General features: G+C 44.6%; 1 protein-coding gene across 6 annotated transcripts in view; it reads right to left on the bottom strand.

Annotated features, from left to right (window-relative positions):
* Positions 1 to 23,153, bottom strand: part of STPG1 (sperm tail PG-rich repeat containing 1) — a 67,155-nt gene that overhangs the window by 33,407 nt on the left and 10,595 nt on the right. For 4 of the 6 annotated variants that reach the window (XM_060691444.2, XM_060691442.2, XM_087876279.1 and 1 more), the window contains exons 4-7: positions 13,312 to 13,413; positions 9,641 to 9,814; positions 5,361 to 5,472; positions 4,369 to 4,540 (exon numbers count right to left, since the gene is read on the bottom strand). In XM_060691444.2, the coding sequence (XP_060547427.1) occupies positions 4,369 to 4,540; positions 5,361 to 5,472; positions 9,641 to 9,814; positions 13,312 to 13,413 (560 nt within the window). Of the gene's footprint in view, positions 1 to 1,493; positions 1,685 to 4,368; positions 4,541 to 5,360; positions 5,473 to 9,640; positions 9,815 to 13,311; positions 13,414 to 23,153 lie in introns of all 6 variants that reach the window. The other 2 variants (XM_060691440.2, XM_087876278.1) reach the window with 1 other exon arrangement.

Genomic DNA, 23,153 nt, shown 5'->3' with positions numbered 1-23,153 from the left:
CTTGACCTAATTTCTGCAGATAACAGCAGATTAGAAATCTTTCTTTTAAAAAACCAAATCACCATTGACATTGACAACATCATATTCAGTCAATTGCTAAAGGCAGTGTTACTAGGATCAGCTTATATCCTGCCACAGCACCTTTAACACCATCAAACAAAACATTTGCTATCCCAGGTCCTTGGGGAGGACTCGATACGTGGATAAAAATGTCAAATCCAGTCTAAACCTCTGGCGGACTGTGCAGCCATTCATAATAAAGATAGTACCAATAGTAATAAGGACCTTGGGTGCAATCTGAAAACATGTGGAGCACCACTTGAACATTATTGGCATTGTCGAAAGCACCGTCAGTCAATTGCAAAAGGCAGCTTTACTTGGAAGAGCTTACATCCTGAAACAATGCCTTTAACACCATTAAAAACAACATCTGCCTATCCCATGTCCAAAAGAAGGACTTAGTAGGTGCATGAAAATGCCAAATCCAATCTTAACATCCGCAACCAACAATAATAAATTGGAAGATAGCCTTGGGGCAGTTCACTATATACAACTCTAGCTATGATAGTCATTTCCCGGCTGGGCAAGGCAAGCATTACAGGACTAAAGAATCATGCATTCATCATCTACCTTCTGTAGTGGCACACCCTACAAGCTCCACCACAAGGTCATCAATGACCAAATAGTGCGCTTGCCAATGCAGGTAACCAAAGGATGTTTTTCCAAAGGTAATTCGTGATACAACCTGTTTACAAACTCTTGTACCGAATGCCATGGAAGCCACAGGTCCTGCTAATTAACCTTTTTGATTAATTGGTGCCCAATATGCCACCTTTCTTGAAGTTTGGCAACAGGTTATGAAAGTCCCATTTTGTGTCAAGACAGACAGATGCTTTCAAAAAGAAGTCTCAGCCAAAAATACTTCTCAGAGGAAGACCAAGAGCTGGACTGTAATAGGTCAGCCCCATTGTTATTTTCTGCTTTGCTGCTGTTGATACCCCTCAGGGCTGTCTTCAAAATATAGACAAAAAAAGTCAAGATGGCGAACATGACGATAAACAAAAACAGTTGGAGCTTTGACTGCATCGTCTTCACTTTTTTGACCATGTCCTGAAGATACCCTGACAACAGCGGTGAAATGCACTTACCTTCGCTACCGGTTCGGAAATGTGAGCGCGCACCTCTTCTGTGCATGCATAGAGGGTCAAAAATGGGATGTAATGATGGCCCAGTGAGTGGACAGAGCCTCCCACTGCCGGCCCTACCAGCTTATGTGAGCCAGATGGATCCGGACAGATTTCACCACTGCCCTGACACCCCAACTACATTCTTGTAATTTCCATTTGTCAATCTTCCCTTCTGATTTTCTTTTTCACTTGCTCTTGGCCTCTCCAGCCAGCCAGCTGACCTTTTTGGAGTTTCACTTTCACTCTTCTCAAATGGACGACTGTCTGGTCTGCTATAGGGGCGTTTAATAACAGTTATGTTCTCACCTGGTCCAGGTATGCCTTTGTGGAATTTATCACCTGTCCAGCGTTTTGTGTTCGAAACAAATACAGCACTGGAGATGTAGTGCTTAGGAGGTCCTCTGTAGTCCACTATGTCATATTGGCCGGGCCCTGGTAAAGGTGGATTTTGGGGGGGAGGGACAGCGGGGGCTGAGAAATTCAAGATGCATTTCCTCCTATTAAAAACAAAACATAGTCTTAAATTCTCTGTGGTTTCAAGCAAAACCGGGATTATTTTAATTGGAGTTTTTATGGCAAATCCTCCAACTAGAAATTTAGGGACTACTACAACTCCCATAGTTCCCCAGTCAACATGGCCTAATACCATGTTTCCCTGAAAATAAGACCCTGTCTTATATTTTTTTGAACCCTGAAATAAGCACTTGGCCTTATTTCCATGCACTCAAAAGCCCAATTGGGCTTATTATCAGGGGATGTCTTATTTTGGGGGAAACAGGGTAACAAATCTAAGTTGAGATTAGAACAAATTAGAACTAAGTTTAGAACAATTCTAGGTTGGCTCTTACTTTGTAGGGACATCTGCATGACATCATCTTGGCTTTCAAAGTTCTTGGTATTTCAAGACCCACCAGGATAGTGTGCATAACACTTTGGAGTCAGTTGCTTCAAAATGTACAAAATTGTGCCACCGTAAAACCTGGCTGCCATTCTTTCCAGCAGTGTTTCTCAACCTGGGACAACTTTTAAGATGCATCCTAAACCTTCTGGCTTGGGGTATTTCTGGCAGCTTAAAGTTGCCAAGGTTAAGTAACACTGCCTTAAATCCAACATTTATTTTCCTAGGATTGTGCTAAGAAGTTGCAAAGCTGGTTTTGCATGAGCACCCTGGGTGCTCAGCCGCTATCCCTTCGAATCAGAAACACGACACATTCTTACTCTAGAACAGTGGTCACCAACTAGTGGTCCACGAGAAAATTTTGGTGGTCCACAGAAAAATTACTTGCATTTTTTTTATATTGCACTAAATCAGGGGTCCTCAAACTACGGCCCCTGGGACGGATACGTGCAATGAACTTTTCTGTTGCTGCAGGGATCTTTTTGTGCAGGTTGGAGGGGAGCAGAAATTCCAACTTGGGGTCTACTTCAGCCTCCTGGTGCAGGGCTTTGGGCAAAGGCTGGAGAGAAGTGCTGCTGGTGGCAAGAAGCTGGAGGGCCTTGTTCCAGTGGGACTGCATCATGGCCTGGAACTGGCTGATCATCTCAGCCCTGGCTGGGAGGGGAGGAGTGAGTAGAGGCCGGCGAGGCGCCCCTTGACGTGACATCCAGTTGGCCACGCCCCCCCTCAGTCACATGCCCACCTAGCCACGGCCCCCCCAGTCCCTGAGGTCCGAAAGGTTGGGGACCCCTGCTCTAGAATACCTTTCATAGAAATTCTGCATGATAATTCTAGAGCACTTTTTAAAGACTTCTTGAAAAAAAGAGCAAAAAGTTGTTCTTCTCATTAGAAATATGGGAGACATGTATCAGCCGTTACTCTAATGTCACCTTGACATCAATGGGAATTGAAATGGCCTCTGGAATGTTCTTGTATATTCTGCCAGCAGAGATGTCCTTTACTCACCAGGTTTGATCTACCTCTTCCCTGTTTGGTTGGTTTATGGCTATTATTACCCACTGCCTGTTCCCCCTGCATTAAAAAGGCATGAGATGTAGTAAAGATGTGTGTGCAGAGAGTAGCCGATTTGTATTAGGAGAGGAGGAAGGGTGAGCTCTGGGAAGTATTTGGGCAAGAATGTAGGGGGTAGATCTTAATCTTATCTCTAGCAAAATGTCTCCGCTGTTTGCAGGACAGTCGCTATAAAATTGACTTGGTTGAGCAACTGGCTAATAGTTTTATTGGTCCTTGGGTCACATACGAGCGGGAAGTATGAAAGCACCTTTGGTTCCCTAGAGATTGTTAAAGAGAAGGTCAAAATCCATCGATGCCAAACTGGGTTTAGATTAGAGATTGAAAAATGAGTTCTGTAGTCCAGTCTCTTCCAATCCAGAAATCTACTCAGTTATACATACCATAATATATTTACTGCTCTACGCACCCTGAGCAATATTTGCTATTAAGTTGTCACATCTGGAATTAAGAAAGAAATGGATCCTGGCCTATTCCTTGCATGCTGATTAGTTCAAAGAAGGTGGGTTAACAGTCCTTTTCATAAGAGGAGCCTGGGAATTTGCTAGTCCAACTGCTTTGAGAGCAACTTTTATTTTATTTTGCTTTTCTTTGATTATTTGGGGGTCACGCTACCAACATCACTGTCTGCCTGGAATGTTCTTTTTGCAAAGGGTCCAAGGCAGAGGTGGTATTTGGCAGGTTCTGACCAGTTCTGGAGAACCCGTAGGGGAAATTTTGAGTAGTTCAGAGAACCGGTAAATACCACCTCTGACTGGCCCCGCCTCCATCTATCCTCTGCCTCCCGAGTCCCAGCTGATCGGGAGGAAATGGGGATTTTGCAGTATCCTTCCCCTGGAGTGGGGAGGGAATGGAGATTTTACAGTATCCTTCCCCTGCCACATCCACCAAGCCATGCCCACCAAGCCATGCCACGCCCACCAAGCCATGGCCACAGAACTGGTATTAAAAATTTTTGAATCCCACCACTGGTCCAAGGATATGTGCCCAGAAAAAGAGTTCAGAGCAGTGCTTCTCAACCTTGGTCAACTTTAAGACATGTGGACTTCAACTCCCAGAATTCCCCAGCCAGCTGGGGAATTCTGGGAGTTGAAGTCCACACATCTTAAAGTTGACCAAGGTTGAGAAGCACTGGTTTAGAGAAATGCCAGTTGATTTGCTATTTAAGAAAAGGAACTGGAGAGGATTGGCAAACGTCTTTTCGGGACTCACAGTCCAGAGAATCTCTTTGATGGTCCAATTGTGGTTTCAACCGCCTGCTGATAGGCTGCTGGTCCTGGGCTCAGCGTTTCTGGATCGGTTGTACGGCCTGTTTTGGATCTAAAGCAGGACACCAGCACTGGAGGAGACACTCTGATCAGGGAATCTTTAATTCGGTAGTGACCTAAATTTAATAAAATAAAATAAAATATGGAAAAAACAACTTTCCAAATGATACAGCCAGGTATTATTCCCTTTTGCGAGCTGCCCGTAATTGTTTACTTGAGATGGGCAGCCACACAAATCAAATAATGATGATGGGAAAAGGAAGCAAAGATAGTACCAAGGATAATAGGTGCCGTGGGTGCAATCCCACAGTATCTGGATACTTCTTGCTCACCATCGGCATTGACAAAATTACCATCAGTCAATTCCAAAAAAAAGCAGCTTACATCCTGCAGCGATGCCTTTAATACCATCAAACAACATCTGCCTATGCCAGGCCCTTGGGAAGGACCAATAGTTGGATAAAAACGCCAAATCCAGTCTAAACCAGGGGTGAAATGCTACCGGTTTGCCCTGGTTCAGGTGAACCAGTAAGCCTAGGTCACAACACATCCATTACTTGGAATAAGAGTGAAATCTTCCAGCTTCTTGGGCAAAATGTTTTTCTTTTAGGACTATATCTGCCAAACAATTGGATTACGGGTGGGTGGGTGGGGGGAAAGGTATGCCATTCTTTCAAAGAATTATTTCCGTTTCTAAATAACAGACTGTCCATGGAAAGCTAAGCATTATACCCAGTCAAGTAGAAAAATGTTAGGAAAATAGAGCATTTCATTTCTTTGTTAAATTTATAGGTGAACAACAAATAATTTTGACCAAAGGCTGGTTATGCACAGCATTTTTATGCACTTCGCAAGGATGAACTGCCCTCTTTACTGAGTGCATTTTATTTCTGTCGTCCTTTTGAATATTATAAACTAAAGCATGTTTTTGCTTACATGGAGAAGGCACTCGTTCCCTGCTGCTGCATGACATGGTCCGTTTTGTTTTTGATGAGAAGACAGACTTGGCGCCAAGTTTGTAGGTCTGTTTGCAAAGATCCACTGAAACCTGGAAATGCAAATCTGTGTTTTGCAACAAGCTGATCTTTCAAATGCCATTGGATTGCTTTTTAATTGGACATTAAATCAGTAACAGAGTGGTCAATGCCTGGAATGTACTACCTGACTCTGTGGTTTCTTCCCCAAACCCCCCAAACGTTAACCTTAGACTGCCTACTGTTGACCTTACCCCATTCCTAAGAAGTCTGTAAGGGGCATGCATAAGTGCACCCGTGTGCCTACCGTCCTTCTTCCTAATATTCCCTTTTATTCATATCCATTTCATGTATTCATAATCATGTTTATAGTTCTATCTGTTATCTTATACATGCTTGACAAAAATAAATAAATAAATATTAAAATACTTCCCAAACAGTGGTGCTCGTTATACAATTTCTCCGCCTGAAGTATTGCAAGCGCATCAGCCAAATAATAGTCTGCTAAAATGTGTGAATGCTATTATTTTAGAGTACAGGTCAATAATTAGCATGAAGATCCATCTTTATGGCATGGCCTTTGGTCACTGTTGGATAAAACTCTCTCTTGTACACTTTTTTTTAAAAAAAATGTTCTCCACAATTTTATTACAATACAAAATTTTGCACGGAGGAATGAAGTTGTCCAGAATCAGGTAAGATGATCTGTGTTTTTTATTCTTTAAAGCAGTGTTTCTCAATCTTGGCAGTGAAGTTGACAATGTGTGGACTTCAGCTCCCAGAATTCTCTAGCAAGTGGCTGGCTAGGGAATTCTGGGAACTGAAATCCACACATCTTCAGTTTGACAAGGTTGAAAAACACTGTTTTAAAGGATTTGTTTTGGTCTACATCAGGGGTGTCAAACTCAATTTCATTGAGGGCTGCATCAGGGCTGTGGTTGACTCTGGGGGGGGCGGTCGGGTGTGGCCAGCCAGGTGGGCGTGGCCAACCAGGTGTGGGTGACCAACTGGGTAGGTGTGGCCAACTGGGTGGGCGTGGCCAGCTTGATGCCACTCCCCAAACTGCTGGCATGTTTCCTCTTTGCATTGGGTAGACCAGGACGGCCCCGCGGGTTGGATCCAACCACATTGCGGACCGGATTCGGCCCACGGGCCTTGAGTTTGATACCCCTGGCCTACATGATCTCCATGGTTTTTATTAACAGATGTCGAGGGCAGAAACAATACCTGCTGAACTGAAGCTTGTTTTTCCCCCAGTTCATGTAAACCTGTTTTTTTAGTGAGTACAAATAGATAAATTAAGGGCTCATTATCCTATGGTGAATTTTGCACAACCCTGAGGGAAAGGTGTAACTGCTGGATCTACTTTGTAAGGAATTCTTTATCTGAAAACTAATTACCCTTTCTAATCCATAAAAGACTCGGGCAACAAATTAGCCTACAAATAAAAGATCGTGTATTGGGACACTGATGACATAATTGGGACTTCAGAGCCTGGAGAAGCTTCCGCCAACCTGGTGCCCTCCAGAGATTAGAAAGATAGGGATGGTAATCCAATTCACCTGGAGAACATCAGAATGCAGATTCTTCCCAGCAGTCTTCTCTATGTGGCAGTAAGCATCCCTGCTAGACTGAACCTCCCATCACTCCTGGTCTCTTATGGTAATCTTTGGTGCAAGCTAGTAACATCTTGTCAAAAGAGAGAGACAATCCCACAAATCAGGGGTGAAATGCTCCCGGTTTGGACCGGATCGCCTGATCCGGTAGCGATGGCAGCGGGTGGTTCGGAGAACCTGTAGCAAAAATCCCTGCCCCCAGCCCCTCATGCCCAGCTGAGCTGCGCAATCATCAGAGGCTTTTTTATTTTATTTTTAAAAGCATTTGTTCTACAACCTCTTCCGCCGAAGAGGTTGTAGAAAAAATGATTTTAAAAGAAAAAAAAGCCTCTGACGATCAAGCAACTCAGCTGGGATCGTCACAGCCTTTTAAAAGCATTTTTTACAACCTCTTCGGCAGAAGAGATGGCAGAAAAAATGCTTTTAAAAGTAAAAGAAAAAAAGTTGGCCATGCCCACCCAGTCACATAACCCACCACCACCAAGCCACGCCCACAGAACCGGTAGTAACAAATTTTACATTTCACCACTGCCATAAATCCTAGCTTGATCTGGGTCCATTGCAGATGCCCAAAAAATATGATAAAGGCCAATCTGATCCAAAGTGAATCAGCAGCATTGGACTCTCATATCAACCAGTGTCTTTGGAGACAACCAAAGCAGCCTTTTTTATCAGTCCAGTGCTCTTCTGCTTGGTTGGACCTCGGCTCTCCTCTCTATGCAGCTGGCCTGGTGAAATGGAAGAGGGAGCTAAGACATTTGAAGTACCTGGTGATAATGCTAATTATCTGCTGAGGTGACCCAAAAGGTGCTGATTCCCAGCCAAAGCACAACCCAGGTTTAAACCCACCTTCAGCTGTGCATGCTCAGTAAAGGATCTTGGGCCAGGCCATCTTTCTCAGCATAGCCTACCCTACAGGATTGTTCTGGTAGGAAAAATGAAACAGTGTTCTGTCTAATGAATAAAGAGTGAATAAAGGGTGCAGCGAAGAGCAACAAAGATGATCAGTAGACTGGAGGCTAAAACATACAAAGAACAGTAACTGGGATTGGGTATGTCTAGTTTAATGAAAAGAAGGACTAGGGGTGACATGATAGCAGTGTTCTGATATCTCAGGGGCTGCCACAAAGAAGAGGGAGCCAAGCTATTCTCCAAAGCACCTGAGGGTAGGACTAGAAGCAATGGGTGGAAACTAATCAAGGAGAGAAGCAACCCAGAAGTAAGGAGAAACTTGCTAACAATTAGAACAATTACAGTGGAACAGCTTGTCTCCAGAAGTTGTGAATTCTCCAACACTGGAAGATATTAAGAAGAGTTTGGACAACCATTTGTCTGACATGATATAGGCTTTCCTGCCTGAGCAGGGGGTTGGACTAGAAGACCTCCAAGGTCCCTTCCAAGCCCAAAACCAAACAAATAAATTGGACAATAGAGAGAAACTCCAAAGAAAATATTTTGATGTGTTTTTCTTCCGTTGTTCAAGCTTACTTTTTTTACCTTCCAGCCCACTCTGGAGTTCTAATCTAATTCTCTCCCTTTATCTTCTCAGGCTGAACTCTGCCTGAATGCATGCTGCAAATATGAGTCCTTCATTTCTTCCCGTTTGGTCTCCTCACCCACGGCCATAAATTATTGTGCTTGCCTATTTTTTAAAATAGATCATTTCCTGTTTGGCTTCTCCAAAGGTTATGCGTTACAGTTAAGTCTAAGAGTAAATCATGGGTTAGTGATTAACTCAAGGAGGATTTCTTCCTCCCAGGAGAAATCTTCTCTATAATATTCAGTTTCAGTTAATATTTTTATTAGGGTGGGCTGATGATAAGGCAGCAATGAATTTCAGGAAATGGCTTTGGGGCAAATATTTAGAGGTGCATCATAGAGATCAGTGGCTTTTTCTTCAGTATCCTTCCACCATTCATTCATCTTTGCATGCTTCTCACCAGCTGATGGGTGAAAGCCACAAGGTAGACCAGACTATGAAATTCATGCCATATAGATCAGATTTGCTTCAGTAGACTATAGGCAGGGGTGGATGCTGGGGGTTCTCAGGGGTTTGAGAGAGCCTCTAGCTAAGATTCTGTGCAGTTCCCACCCCTCCCAGGTGGCCCTTCCCACCCCATCAACAAAGTCCCTTCACACCAGTGGTGAAATCCAATTTTTTTTACTACCAGTTGTGTGGGCGTGGCTTGGTGGCCATGGTGTTGCTTGGTGGGTGTGGCAGGGGAAGGATACTGCAAAATCCCCATTGCCTCTCCACTCCTGGGGGAAGGATATTGCTAAATCTCCATCCCACCCCACTCTGGGGCCAGCCAGAGGTGGCGTTTGCCAGTTCTCTGAACTGCTCAAAATTTCCACTGCCAGTTCTCCAGAACTTGTCAGAACCTGCTGGATTTCACCCCTGCTTCACACCCTAAAGAGATCTAAGTCCAGCCACATTGAATATATATACACACACACACACACACACATATATACACATACATACATACATACATACATACATACATACATACATACATACATATTCCCCTGGATAACTGATTTTCCTGCGCTTGAAACTTTTGAAGTCCCAATTGGCCTTCTATTCTCCACCACCCTTCCCTTGGGGCTACATGTCATTTCTTACATTGTATTCGTTGGGGGCTGGCCCGGTCTTTTTGGCAATCTTCCTGGCAAATGGTGGATGAAACATGCTAGAGTATCCCAAGCTGAAGTCTTTCTTGGCATGGACAGTAGGTGAGATGTCATAGGCATTTGAAGCAGGATAGTTGGGAATTCTCTGGTGAGCAATCCGGACATCCTGCAAAGGTTGTAACGAAGAGAAGCTGAATAATTTTTAGATATACCATTGGGTCAGGTTTATCACTGTCCCTACCCCAAAAAAGTTCATTTATGGAGTCCTTGATGCACTCTTGAGCTTGGCTGTTTGCTTGGAAACGTTCCTTACCCAACCAATGATGTTATCTAGTCAGGTAATGAAACGTGTGCAACAGTGGTGGGTTTCAATTTTTTTTACTATCGGTTCTGTGGGTGTGGCTTGGTGGGTGTGGCAGGGGAAGGATACTGCAAAATTTCAATTCCCTCCCCAATCCAGGGGAAGGTTATTGCAAAATCCCCATTTCCTCCCAATCAGCTGGGATGTCAGGTTTCGATGCTATCTCAAAATAAATGAATTTCCAGACTGCCGATCTTTAAGGAAATTTTCTCTTTATTTAAGCACAGTGATCTGATCCTGGCTCTTTCGCAGTCAGTACTGACCTTTGCCCCCCAATCCCTCCCTTTCCGATCCCCAATTCTCTGCTTCTCATTGGCTATCTTCCAAGTCACTTTCCTGATCTCTACTTCGTCAGATCACAGGAATGTCTCCCTCCTCTCCCATCTCCGAGGAGACAGAATCTTCAAAGGGATTTAGTAGGCAAAAGTTCAAGCTTCTCCCCTCTTTATATATGTCAGTACTGGGACGCTGACATGGGACTTGGGAGGCAGAGAATAGATGGGGGCGGGGCCAGTCAGAATTTTTATTACCGGTTCTCTGAACTACTCAAAATTTCTGCTACCGGTTCTCCAGAACTGGTCAGAACCTGTTGAAACCCACCTCTGGTCTGCAATGAAAGAACCAAATTCAGAGAGCATCATGGACTCTCTTCTATAAGACTATGCATCTCCGCCAGACAGAGAAGTAATTCGGAAAATTTTAGAATGTGCTGAAATGGATAGGTTAACTTTTAAAATTAAAGATAAAGAAGACTCAGAATATTACCGAATATGGAACAGTTTTTATGAGTGGCTAGAGAAAATGGGTAGGAATTAGAGGAAAAAAGACTAGGAATGTCTGTATTAAAATAGAGATGGTTTTCAACTATAAGTATGATGATCTACAAAATGTAAATAGGTCAAGATATAAGAAAACCCAGTTTAAACTATTTGGTCATAAAAGGTAAAGGTTCCCCTTGCACATATGTGCTAGTCGTTCCTGACTCTAGGGAGTGATGCTCATCTCCGTTTCAAAGCTGAAGAGCCAGCACTGTCCGAAAACGTCTCCGTGGTCATGTGGCCGGCATGACTAAACACTAAAGGCGCACGGAATGCTGTTACCTTCCCACCAAAGGTGGTCCTTATTTTTCTACTTGCATTTTTTACGTGCTTTCGAACTGCTAGGTTCGAACTGTTAGGAAGAAGCTCACCCCATTACACAGCACTAGGGATTCGAACAGCTGAACTGCCGACCTTTCGATCGACAAGCTCAGCGTCTTAGCCACTGAGCCACCACGTCATACTATTACAATTATACCTAATACAAGTGTTATCATATTATTGTTACTGTTACTAATTACTGTTATGAGTTCATGTGAATATTTTTTTTTATTCTGGTCATTGTTTGTGTAACTGACACACCCTGCATCCATACACTGTATTCAAAAATGCTTATTCATCATATATATATATATATATACACACACACAAAAAACAACCCTATGTATCTCTGATTTTTCTACATTGCCAGTTAAATCTAAGACAGGGGAAGGCAATCTTTTCACGACAGTACTGCGTTCTATGTATCTTACTAAGAATTTCAGGAAATGTAGTGCCAAAAGGTCCAGAAAAAGGTTATCTCCAGAAAAGCTAAGGGCAAAATTTTGTGTTCATTTTCATGGGAGGGTTGTGAGAGTATCATATTTCCTTTTGATTCCCCACCCACATTTTTATGATGAGACTGCCATCCGAACAAGAATTTTCATCCCAATGAGAACCCTCTTAAACTCCTCCCTGGAGTGGTAACATCACTGCAAGTTGATTTATGGCATCATTTTCACATGGCAACTCTTCTTTCTTGGACAGGGCTCGGTGTGATGACAGCTGGTATTTATTTGCCACTCCAGTGACAGTTTGGACATATTGTCTCCGTGATGACGTAAATATAAGCTCGCATCACATTAGTCAGGATTAAAATGTATCCTGTGATTAAAATCTTCTCAGAATTAAACAAACTGGTATACCGAGTTGGTTAAGAACATGAACGCCAAGACATTTAAACCAGACATGAGTCTGGCTTAAATGTCAACTCAGATATATTACAGCAGGGGTGTCAAACTCGATTTCATTGAGGGCTGCATCAGGGTTGTGTTTGACCTTGGGGGCTGGGTGGGCGTGGTCAGGGTAGATGTGGCCAGCTCAATGTCACTTATGTCGGTGGAGCCTGTGGCGGGCCGAGCACTCTGCCAGAAAAAACGGAGCTTGGGAGGGCCGCATGGCTGACTTCCCCAAACTTGTAAACCACCCTGAATCACTTAGACAGTGACATGGGTGGTGTATAAATGTAGTTAATAAATAGCTATAGCACTTAGACTTGCCATATTTTTAGGAGTATAAGACGGACCGTTTTCCCCCAAAAAGAGGGTGAAAATCTGGGTGCATCTTATACTCCAAATGTAGCCCCGCCCAGCTTCTCAAACAGAGGTTTCCAAGGCTGAAAAAAGCATCAGAAACAAAGCTTCATAAAAAAAGCCTCCAAACAGAGCTTCAGAAAAAAAGGTCAGAAACAGAGCTTCAGAGGTTTTTTTTCTGAAGCTCTGTTTCAGAGGCTTTCAGAGGTTGAAAAAAAAGTTTTTTCTGAAACAGAGTTTCAGAAGTTTCAGAGGCTGAAAAAACTTCCCCAAATATTAAGGTGTGTCTTATACTCCGGTGCGTCTTATACTCCAAAAAATACGGTATATACTGCTTTATAGTGCTTTACAGCCCTTTCTAAGCGGTTTACAGAGTCAACAATCTGGTTCCTCATTTTACCGACTTCGGAAAGATGGAAGGCTGAATCAACCTTAACCCTGGTGAGATTTGAACTGCCATATTGCAGGCAGCTGGCAGGCAGCAGAAATAGCCTGCAGTACTGCACTCTAACCACTGCGCCACTGTGGCATATGCAGTACATACTTTTCAAATAAATACTTGCAAAACTGAAGAATCCATATTTTAGTTTTCTATGATGTGCAAATCCAGTTTTGGACAAGCAAGGATACATCTTTTGGAGTTAAGGTTACGATCAGGGTTAGAAAAAGTTGATTCCGCTACATTTTAAAGACATCTCTTTTGTAGGTTACTTTTAATGATCAAAGCCAAGCTGAAATAGAGCAATCTCTGCCAGCAGGTGAAGGCACTTTTTATCTCTCACAGGGAGTTAATACAATGCTTTTAAACAGCAGGAAAACAAAACTGTGAGCTAGAAAGTGTGATAGTATGACCTTATTTCTGTCACTTTTTCCTCAGCACATAAATACGATTTCCATAAACTATTTTCCTTACCAAGGAAGGGAAAAAACAGGTTCCTTTCCGAGACTGGGAGACGTTGTTGAGGAACATAGATTGATGGATGATATTATAAAGTCCGGGCCCTGGATTTTCATTCTGGAAAAAACACAAGAATCATTTGGAAGATGTCACAATGACCTGCCTGCCAATACTCACGAAATGACCTTGATCAATAAAATAGCTATTAACAGAAGGAAAATGGAGGGGTTCCCAGTATGTGGTAATATATTTTGTTCCTTAATAATTAGATTTCTTGAAATTGTCTTGCATGCTGTAAAGCAAGGGTTCCTTATATGTGCTCCAACATCCACTGGTGGGTTGCTACCGGTTCGCCCCGGATCGTGCAAACTGGTAGCGGTAGCAGCGGGAGGCTCCACCCACCACACCGGACGTCTCTGTGCACGCACAGAAGCTTCTGTGCATATGCAGAAGTGTTGTACACACGCAAGCACGGGCGTGCCCACAAGTGAACCAGTAGCGACAGGATTTGAATCCCACTACTTAACAGGAATCCTCAAACTATGGCCCGCGGGCTGGATACGGCCCACTGAAGCCATTAATCCAGCCTGTGCGGGACTACAGGGCTGCTCTGCCCACATCACTCCACTTACCCGATGGCCCCCACCTGCCTTCTGGAGACCGAGGATGCCAAAAATGGGACGCGCGGAGGCCCCTGGAGGGCAAAAACAGGCCCATTTTTTGCCTCTCCAGCTGAGAGAGAAAATGAGGGGGGAGGAGAGAGACATACAAACACACAAACAGAAGTCCCTCATACCGCCCCTCCAAGGCAGCCACATCCGTTCATTAACCTGCTTTCCACCCCCAGGAGCCTAACGAATTAAAGTTTAATTTGTGTGTATTGTTTAATGGACTGCTAAATTGGCCACATCCACCCAGTCACATGACCACCTAGTCACACCCACCTAGTCACATGACCACCTAGCCACATCTACCAAGTTACATGACCCCCTAGCCATGCCCACCCAGCAGGTCCAGCCCCCCAACAGTCTGAGGGACCGTGAATTGGTCCCCTGTTTAAAAAGTTTGAGGATCTCTGTTCTACAAGGTCAAAATCTTGGAGCATCGCCGAATCTCAAAATTTGAGAGTTTTGTCCTTCTCTCTTCAAAACTCACTAGATTTCACCTGGGAAAACCAAACTCTTACTGAGATGTAGTGATCTTGTAAGATTTTGGCCATTATAATTTTTAAAAAAAAACTTTTTACAATAATTTCTTTTTGGGATCCCATCTATGCAATCTGCTCTCAGATGCCATATTGCCAGCAATGAGCTGATCTGCAGATTAAAAAATAGGCTATTTTTCAGTGGTGAAATCCAAATTTTTTTACTACTGGTTCTGTGGGCGTGGCTTGGTGGGCGTGGTGTGGCTTGGTGGGCGTAGCAGGGGAAGGATACTGTAAAATCTCCATTCCCACCCATTCCAGGGGAAGGATACTGCAAAATCCCCATTCCCCCCCCCACTCCTGGGGGAAGGATATTGCAAAATCTCCATTCCCACCCCACTCTGGGGCCAGCCAGAGGTGGTATTTGCCAGTTCTCCAAACTACTCAAAATTTCCACTACCGGTTCTCCAGAACCTGTCAGAACCTGCTGGATTTCACCCCTGCTATTCTTAATGACAGTACAATTGATGACCTTATGTCAAAACATACTTTTTTTTTTTGCTCCTCTGTAAAAAAAAAAAAAAAGAACCAGGGCCAGTTTTGCTACTTAAGCACATTGCTGGTAAACAAAGATTCTTTGTGTTTATTCTAAAATAGGGCAGTTTATTAAATTGACCAAAAAAAATTGACAAAAAAAGAACCCACTGCTCTACTTGGGAATAGGGGTGGGCTTAGCAAGGGGTTCTCTGCCCAGTTGCTGGGTGGGCGTGGCCATGGTGGGCGTGGCCTAGTCAGCCTCCTGCACCACAATAAGGGGGCCATTTTTGCCCTCCCTGGGCTCCGGAGGCTTTCCCCGAGCCTCCGGGAAGGCAAAAACAGCCTCCCCAGGCTCCAGAGGCCCTCTTGAGGCCAGAAACAGGCCTGTTTCCAGCTTTCCTGAACTTCCGGTAGGCCCATTTTTCACCCTCTCTGAGCCTCCATGCGCACCCTGCACTTACCTGCATCCAAAACGGGCCGCGTAGGGACTCCTGGGAGGGAAGGGGTGGGCGGGGCCAGCCAGAATTGGGATTTTGGGGTTCTCCGAACTGCACAGAATCTTAGCTAGAGGTTCTCCTGAACCCCTGCAAACTCTCAGAAGCCCCCCCACCCCGTGCTTGGGAACCATTGTGCCCTTGGTGCCAAAATAAGGGCATGGGCCTTCCCCCGTGGAGGGTTTACCTGACATGAGCTTGACCTCATGGGTGGAGACACACAATGGCATGAAAATGTGAACAACTATTCCATTTTCATAAGCCACTCAATCTCTTGTGGCTTGTGTTTTCATTTCTGGTCAATTGTCCTTGTGCTCTAAGCAGGTTCTTCTTTGGTTGTTTCAAAATCAGAATAATCTCATTTTAATGGAGCATATCTCAAATTACACGGCAAAGCAGGCCTCAAGCAGAAGATTAGGTTTCTCCAGTGTCTGCGCAAGGGCCTAGAGAGACTCAAGGAGCGCAAAATCCATTGCATGCCTAATCCCACCTAGACATCTGATTTGCCCTGAATTGTTTAAGCGTGTGGGCAGAATGTATTATTTTAAGGAGCCACACCTCTCCTGACTCAATTTCCATCCAGAACGACATTTCTTTTATTCCTCAAAGAGTGCTGGGTGGGTTTGCTATTTATAGAAAGAAAGAAAGAAAGCAAAGCAGCAAAATTCAGGTTGTCCTGAACAACACTTTCGGTCTTCTGCAGAGAGTTTCATCCAAAAATGGCCTGAAAGATTTTGCAAAAATGTCACACAGTCAAGCAAAACAGTGAAACTGGCCAAGGTGGCATCTAGATCAGGGGTGTCCAACCTTGGCAACTTTAAGCCTGGCGGACTTCAACTCCCAGAATTCCCCAGCCAGCAAAGCTGGCAAAGCAAAGCTGGCTGGGTGAATTCTGGGAGTTGAAGTCCGCCAGGCTTAAAGTTGCCAAGGTTGGACACTCCTGATCTAGAGAATTCAGACCTGGTTCACAGCCTGCACCAAACTGTGGTAGGTTCAATCGTGGTTTGTCGAACAACCACAACTCAGAAAGCCACAGATCATGGTCTAGAACAGGAGTTCCCAACTTGGAGTACAAGATAGTATTTTGGAAGGAGCAACAAAGAGTGGCTTGTGTGCCTAAGTGATGAGTCACAAGTCACAATGACTACTGTAGAGGGTGCGAGCATTGATTGAACCTTTTCTAGGGCTGTGGCGCATAGAAAAGGTTGGGAACCATGATTTTTGGATCTGAGCAGGGGTCTGAGCAGGGGTGGGCTTCACAAATTTTAGCAAGGGGTTCTCTGCCTGGTTGCTGGGTGGACATGGACGTGGACGTGGTGGGCATGGCCTAGTCGGCCTCCAGCACCACGGCAGGGGCAGTGGTGGGATTCAGCCAGTTCGCACTACTTCGGGAGAACCGGTTAACTTTCTGAGCAGTTTGGTGAACTGGTTGTTGGAAGAAATCATTAGGGCAGAGAACTGGTTGTTAAATTATTTGAATCCCACCCCTGGGCATGGGGGAGGCGTTTTTGCCCTCCCCAGGCTCTGGAGTCTTTTGTCGAGCCTCCGGGAGGGCCAAAACGGTCTCACCAGGTTCCAGAGGCCGTCTGGAGGCTGGAAACGGGCTCGTTTCCGGCCTTCCTGAACTTCCGGTAGGCCCATTCCCCCCCCTCAATCTCCTGAGCCTCCGTGCGCACCCTGCACTTACCTGCATCCAAAACGGGCTGTGTGGGGACTCCTGGGAGGGGTGAGGTGGGTGGGGCCAGCCAGGAGTGGGATTTGGGGGTTCTCTGAACTGCACAGAATCTTAGCTAGAGGTTCTCCCAGACCCCTGCGAACCCCCAGCAACCCACCCCTGCATCTGCATCATATTGTGGCAATGTTTGATCATATTGTAAAATGCATCATATTGTGGCAATGTTTGATGAGTCTGGGCTATGATTCAATTCAACTTTGTGGAGAGAGACAGGAGACCAACAGATCACCAGAAAGAAAGCCTCTTCTGATCCCCAATTTTCCCAAGGTTTTAAGAATAGGAAACGGAGGGCGAGATCTCAGAAAGCCATACTTTTTTGCTGATGAATTTTGCTGTTGCAGTCTTTCCAGATTCAGGACCACACACTGCCAATCCCTAACTTGGCACAATGCATGGGTCTCGCCGGGGCAGTTTGGAATGTCAAAAAAAGTCCAGTGGTTTTCTAATGATCCCTCCAGTGGTGGGATTCAAAAATTTTTACTACCGGTTCTGTGGGTATGGCTTGGTGGGCATGGCTTGGGCGTGGCAGGGGAAGATTACTGCAAAATCCCCATTTCCTCCCAATCAGCTGGGACTCGGGAGGCAGAGAATAGATGGGGGCGGGGCCAGTTAGAGATGGCATTTACCGGTTCTCCGAACTACTCAAAATTTCCGCTACCGGTTCTCCAGAATACCACCTCTGGATCCCTCCCTCCCTGCCTCCGAGTCCCCCAAAATGTTAGATGTCCACCTGCAGTTTCTGCCTCTATGCTGTCCCTATGCTGTTCAAGGGGAGATGCATATTATGGTTATATGTTATAGGAGCCTATGTTATATCCTATGTTATAGGAGCCTGAGTGGCGTAGGAGGCTAATGCCTCCTACTAAGGCAGCATTTAACATCCAGCTGCCTGCAATTACTGCGAGTTCAATTCTCACCAGGCTCAAGGTCGACTCAGCCTTCCATCCTTTCTAAGGTAGGTAAAATGAGGACCCAGTTTGTGGGGGCAATAAACTGACTTTGTATAAAATATACAAAAGTATGAAGGCTATTGCTTAACGCACTGTAAGTCGCCCTGAGTCTCCGGAGAAGGAATTAATTATTTATATTATTTATAAAAATAAATAAATAGATAAATAAATAGATAAATAAATAAATAAATAAATAAATAAATAAAATGGTTAAAAATAAATAAATCAAGAGGGCGTCCCCCCCCAATGGTGAGATCAATGCTCTGCTTGATCTCTTTTTTTTATGTGCAAAGCATCCATCCTAAAAAACAAGGGGAGTTTAACTGCCCTATATATCTCCCTAGAGAAAAGTCAGAATGCCACCTGCTCTCTCTCCCTGAAACCTGGGAAGAAGCGAATGTTCTCTAGGGATAGTCAAGAGCCTGCCAAAACTTTGTATTCCTTGTGGCTTGGCTCGCTGCCTGCGAGTGTTATGAAGCAGGAAATTCCTGGGAGGAGAAAGGGGCACTTTGTAGAGCTATTTTCAAGCTTTTTCAAAGACAGCTTGCTTGTTGGGCTTTGAGAAGTGAGCCTCTGGCATCGGTTCTTTGGTTGTCCAGCCAAGATGTCCATCCAGGTGAGATGCTTTCCTTGGCTCAGCGAGGGGTGCATCTCAGCCACCTATTTGTGAGGAAGGAACAGGCTGGAAAGCTGCATGTTTTTGATGGCGGAGGAGAAGGAGGGAGGAAAGGCAGGTGGGCCTCTGGCAGTAGCTGAAAACTGGAGGTGTGAGAGAGGCATTCTTGCTAACCGTTCTTCTTCCCATCTGCTCCTTTCTCCCGGCCAATCATTTAAATAGGTGTTTGTTTGTTTTTCGAACTTGGCAGCTTGAGGATGGGTGGACTTCAACGCCCAGAATTCCCCCAGCCAGCATGTTTGAAAGCTGGAAAAGTATGACCCCCCAGGACACAAGGCAGTCTTGACGTTCACTGCCACACCTGTTCACAGGATACTGACTTTGTCTATTCCTAGCTCATGCTTTCAAGCAGGTGTGTCCAACCTTGGCGACCTTCAACCTAAAACTTATGGACTTCAGCTCCCAGAATTCCCCACAAGTCTCAAAGTTGCCAAGGTTGGGCCCTTGGAAGTCAAGGAAGAAGTCAACAAGTCGTAAAGTTGCCAAAGTTGGACACCTCTGCTTTAAACAAGTTCAGTTTGGAACTTTTCATTCTGGAAAGTAATTTGTCTTTCCCACTTAATCTAAATCTGAGCCATGGCGAATTAACGTTGTGATGCTTCCCTCACCCCCCCACACTCCCCAATACACAAACACTTTAGGCAGGGGTGAAATCCAGCAGTTTCTGACAGTTTCTGGAGAACTGGTAGCAGAACTTTTGAGTAGTTCGGAGAACCGGTAGCAGAAATTTTGAGTAGTTCGGAGAACCAGCAAATACCACCTCTGGCTGGCCCCAGAGTGGGGTGGGAATGGAGATTTTGCAATATCCTTCCCAAAGGAGTGAGGATGGAATGGTGATTTTGCAGTATCCTTCCCCTGGCATGCCCACCAAGCCACACCACGCCCACCAAGCCACACCCACACAACCGGTAGTAAAATAATTTGGATTTCACCGCTGACTTTAGGGCATGCATGGTCACGTGACTTGACCAGACTTGATCAATCGTTGGTAGGTTTTCTGGGAGGTATTTCAAAAGGGGGGGGGAGGAATACAAATCCTTGCCTATTCATCAGCCGTTCAGCATATTTGAACTATTCTTGGCATCGCTAATCAGGACAATACATTTTACTAACCACAAGGACAGCAACCAAAATCAGGCAGCAGATTTATTCTGTCAGCAAGACGTAATCTTTATACAGTAGTAAGGGCTGAATTAGGCTAAAAATGCCTGGTCAGGAAAGGGTTATGAATGGAAATGGCTGAGAGAAATCAGGAAGGTAAGATAAAGAATCTCATTATAAACAAATGGGGAACATGGATTAATGAACAAGCATGGCAGCTTCCTTTAGCACAACAGTCACCAACTGCTGTGGTCCGCTGGTCTGTGAGAAAATTTTGGTGGTCCGCAGAAAAATTATTTGCATTTTTTATATTGCACTAAATCAGGGGTACTCAAACTACGCTCCCTGGGCCGGATATGTGCAATGAATGGTTGTGTTGCTGCAGAGAGTCTCCCCCTTTGGGGTCTTTTTGTGTGGGTCAGAGGGGGGCAGAAATTCTGACTAGGGGTCTGCTTCAGCCTCCTGGTACGGGGCTTTGGGCGAAGGCTGGAGGGAAGTGCCGCTGGTGGCAAGGAGCTGGAGGGCCTCATTCCAGGGGGACTGCATCATGGCCTGGAACTGCTGACCATCTCAGCCCACTGAGCCTCCAGGCGCTGGTACCTGGCCTTGCACTCCCGCAGGTCTTCCCTCTGCTTGGAAAGCCTATGCTTGTAGTCCTCTGTGAGGTGTTTCTGCTGAGCCTCCCTCTCGGCCAGATCCAATTTGAACTGAGCCAGCTGTTTTGCCAACATTTTCTCGTGGTGGCTGCTTAGCTCCAACAACTGCTTCCTGTTGGGGCCCTAAGGAGCCTGGGAAGACGAGGAGTGGCTGGGAGAGGAGGGGCAAGTAGAGGCTGGCGAGGCGCCCCCCCACACCACGCCCCCCCAGCTGGTCATTAGGCAGATCATATTAGTGGTCCGTAGGGTTAAAATTATGAATTTAGTGGTCCCTGAGGTCCAAAAGGTTGGTGACCCCTGCTTTAGCACATCTACTTACTACTAAAACTATATACTACTACAACTCTCATTCTGTTTGTCTCTTTTTGTACCCTCAAGATAGCCCAAACAGTACATTGTACCATGACAAATTTTGAGTAATGTTATCTTAAATCCACTCACTTAAAAGAATACAGATAGTCCTCGATTTACAACAATTCGTTTAGTGACAACGGCAGTGAAAAATGTGACTTACGACCCTTTTACATAGTTACAATCTTTGCAGCGTCCCCATGATCATGTAATCAAAATTTAGATGCTCGGCAACTGAATCGTACTTATGACAGTTGCAGTGTCCCGCGGTCATGTGATCGATCCCCTTTTGTAAACCTTCTGACAAGCAAAGTCCACGGGGAAGCCAGATTCACTTAACAACCCAGGTTACCAATTTATCAGCTGCAGTAATTCACTTAACAACTGAGGCATGAAAGTCCGTAAAATGGGGTAAAACTCACTTAACAAACGTCTCATTTAACAACAGAAATTTTAGGCTCTGTTGTGGTCGTACATTGAGGAATACCTGTACATAAAAAAAATCAGGAACATCACAACCTGGTGGAATTGAAATTTTCACAATGTTCAGTCCAGTTTTATGTGCAAAGTTGTGGCCATTGCAGCAATCCCTGTGGGCATGTGATGATTTCCAATACTCCCTGTAATGGTATGTAGAAATGAGCTCAAGGGCCCGGGGGGGGGGGCTACTTAGGAAACAATGATAAGAGAGGGAGGAGCCCCCAGCAGCTTAATGGTCAAAGGAAGAAATTTAGGAAGGACCCACCCTAATGGGTCAGCTGGTTAATGATGATGGCAGAAAGTTTGTAGCTTCAGACTTGCAAGATTCTGTAGTCTAATTATAGTAATGTAGATTTTGCTCATCTATTTTACTGTTTCCTGTCATCCAGTTTCCCTGGGAGAGTTGATACTCCCTGACGGCTTCCCAAAAGCCAAGTCAATGGGGAAGCCGTCAGGAAGTCAGAAGCTTCTCCTGCTCCTTCTGCTGTTTTGCCTGCTTGTGGTGTTGTCTAATATCTACTAATACCATTGCCTTTCTCTTTTAGCACATCTCAAGGTTTGGAGCTTTTTTAGATATTTTTTTTTATCCTACCTTCATTGCTTTTATAAATAACTCAAGGTGGCAAACATACCTAATACTCTTTCCTTCTCCTGTTTTCCCCACAACAAAACCCTGTGAGGTGGGTTGGGTTGAGAGCAGAAGACTGGCCCAAAGTCATCCCTCTGGCTTTCATGCCTAAAATGGGACTAGAACTCACAACCTTCAGACTTCTAACTTGCTGAACTAACCATTAGACCAGAGCCGCAGGTTGCTGACTTAACATTAGACCAAACAGACTTAAGTTACTGAGCAAATCTTTCTTGATTTTAACTGGTTTGTAAGCCCTTTATGGCAACCTCCTAGAGACCTCGGTAGCTGGCAGTGTATAACTTCAAAATAAAATAATTTATTTGTATTCCATGTGTTAAGAACAGTGATGGGTTCTAACTGGTGTTACCACCGGTTCGTTTCACGCATGCGCTTTGCACACGATCACCACAAAGGTAATATAAAATAGCCTCTTTTTAGAGACACAGACATTAAAAAAAAAACACAACACAACAGACCAAGTAATGCTGTCCAACAACTCACTGATGGTGGCCCTTTAAAAGAATACTGGTTAAATCAGGGTGTATAATACTATGTATACTTAAAAAGGACTGGATACAGCCAGTACACTACCATTGCAAAACTGGAAATGTGATGCATTATAAAGAAAAATGTATAATAAAAATATAAAGAAAAAAGAGAGAGAATGAAGATCTTGGCTTATGGCAGGGGTGTCAAACACACGGCGTCACGGTAGCATCACGTGATGTATCGTGACTTTTTTCCCCCTTTGCTAAACCGGGCATGGGCATGGCCAGCAGTGACGCATCCACCCTGCGGGCCACGAGTTTGACAGTCCTGGCCTATGGGATGCTGGTAGTCTGTTCCTCAGGAAGGTGATGGGGTTTTGCACTAAGGTTTAAAAAATGTCTTTGAATCTTCTCTTGCATTCTTATGAGAAATAATGGCAATGACGTAGGATTAGGTTTTTAATCTTTTTTAACTCATGGAAGCTCCGTTGTGGAAAACTGCACTTTGAAGCACACAGAGACATACATATTCACACATACCCAATATACAGTATGTGTCCTGCTTTCAATGCAGTTTTGAACTGCTTGGCTCTCCTCTTTTGTGAAGTTCTACT

This window comes from Pantherophis guttatus, chromosome 10 (genome assembly GCF_059756535.1).
Source record: "Pantherophis guttatus breed Tessera chromosome 10, ASM5975653v1, whole genome shotgun sequence".
Lineage (NCBI taxonomy): Eukaryota > Metazoa > Chordata > Lepidosauria > Squamata > Colubridae > Pantherophis > Pantherophis guttatus.
The sequence above is the reverse complement of the archived record's forward strand: the minus strand, read 5'-3'. Positions and strand labels throughout refer to the sequence as shown.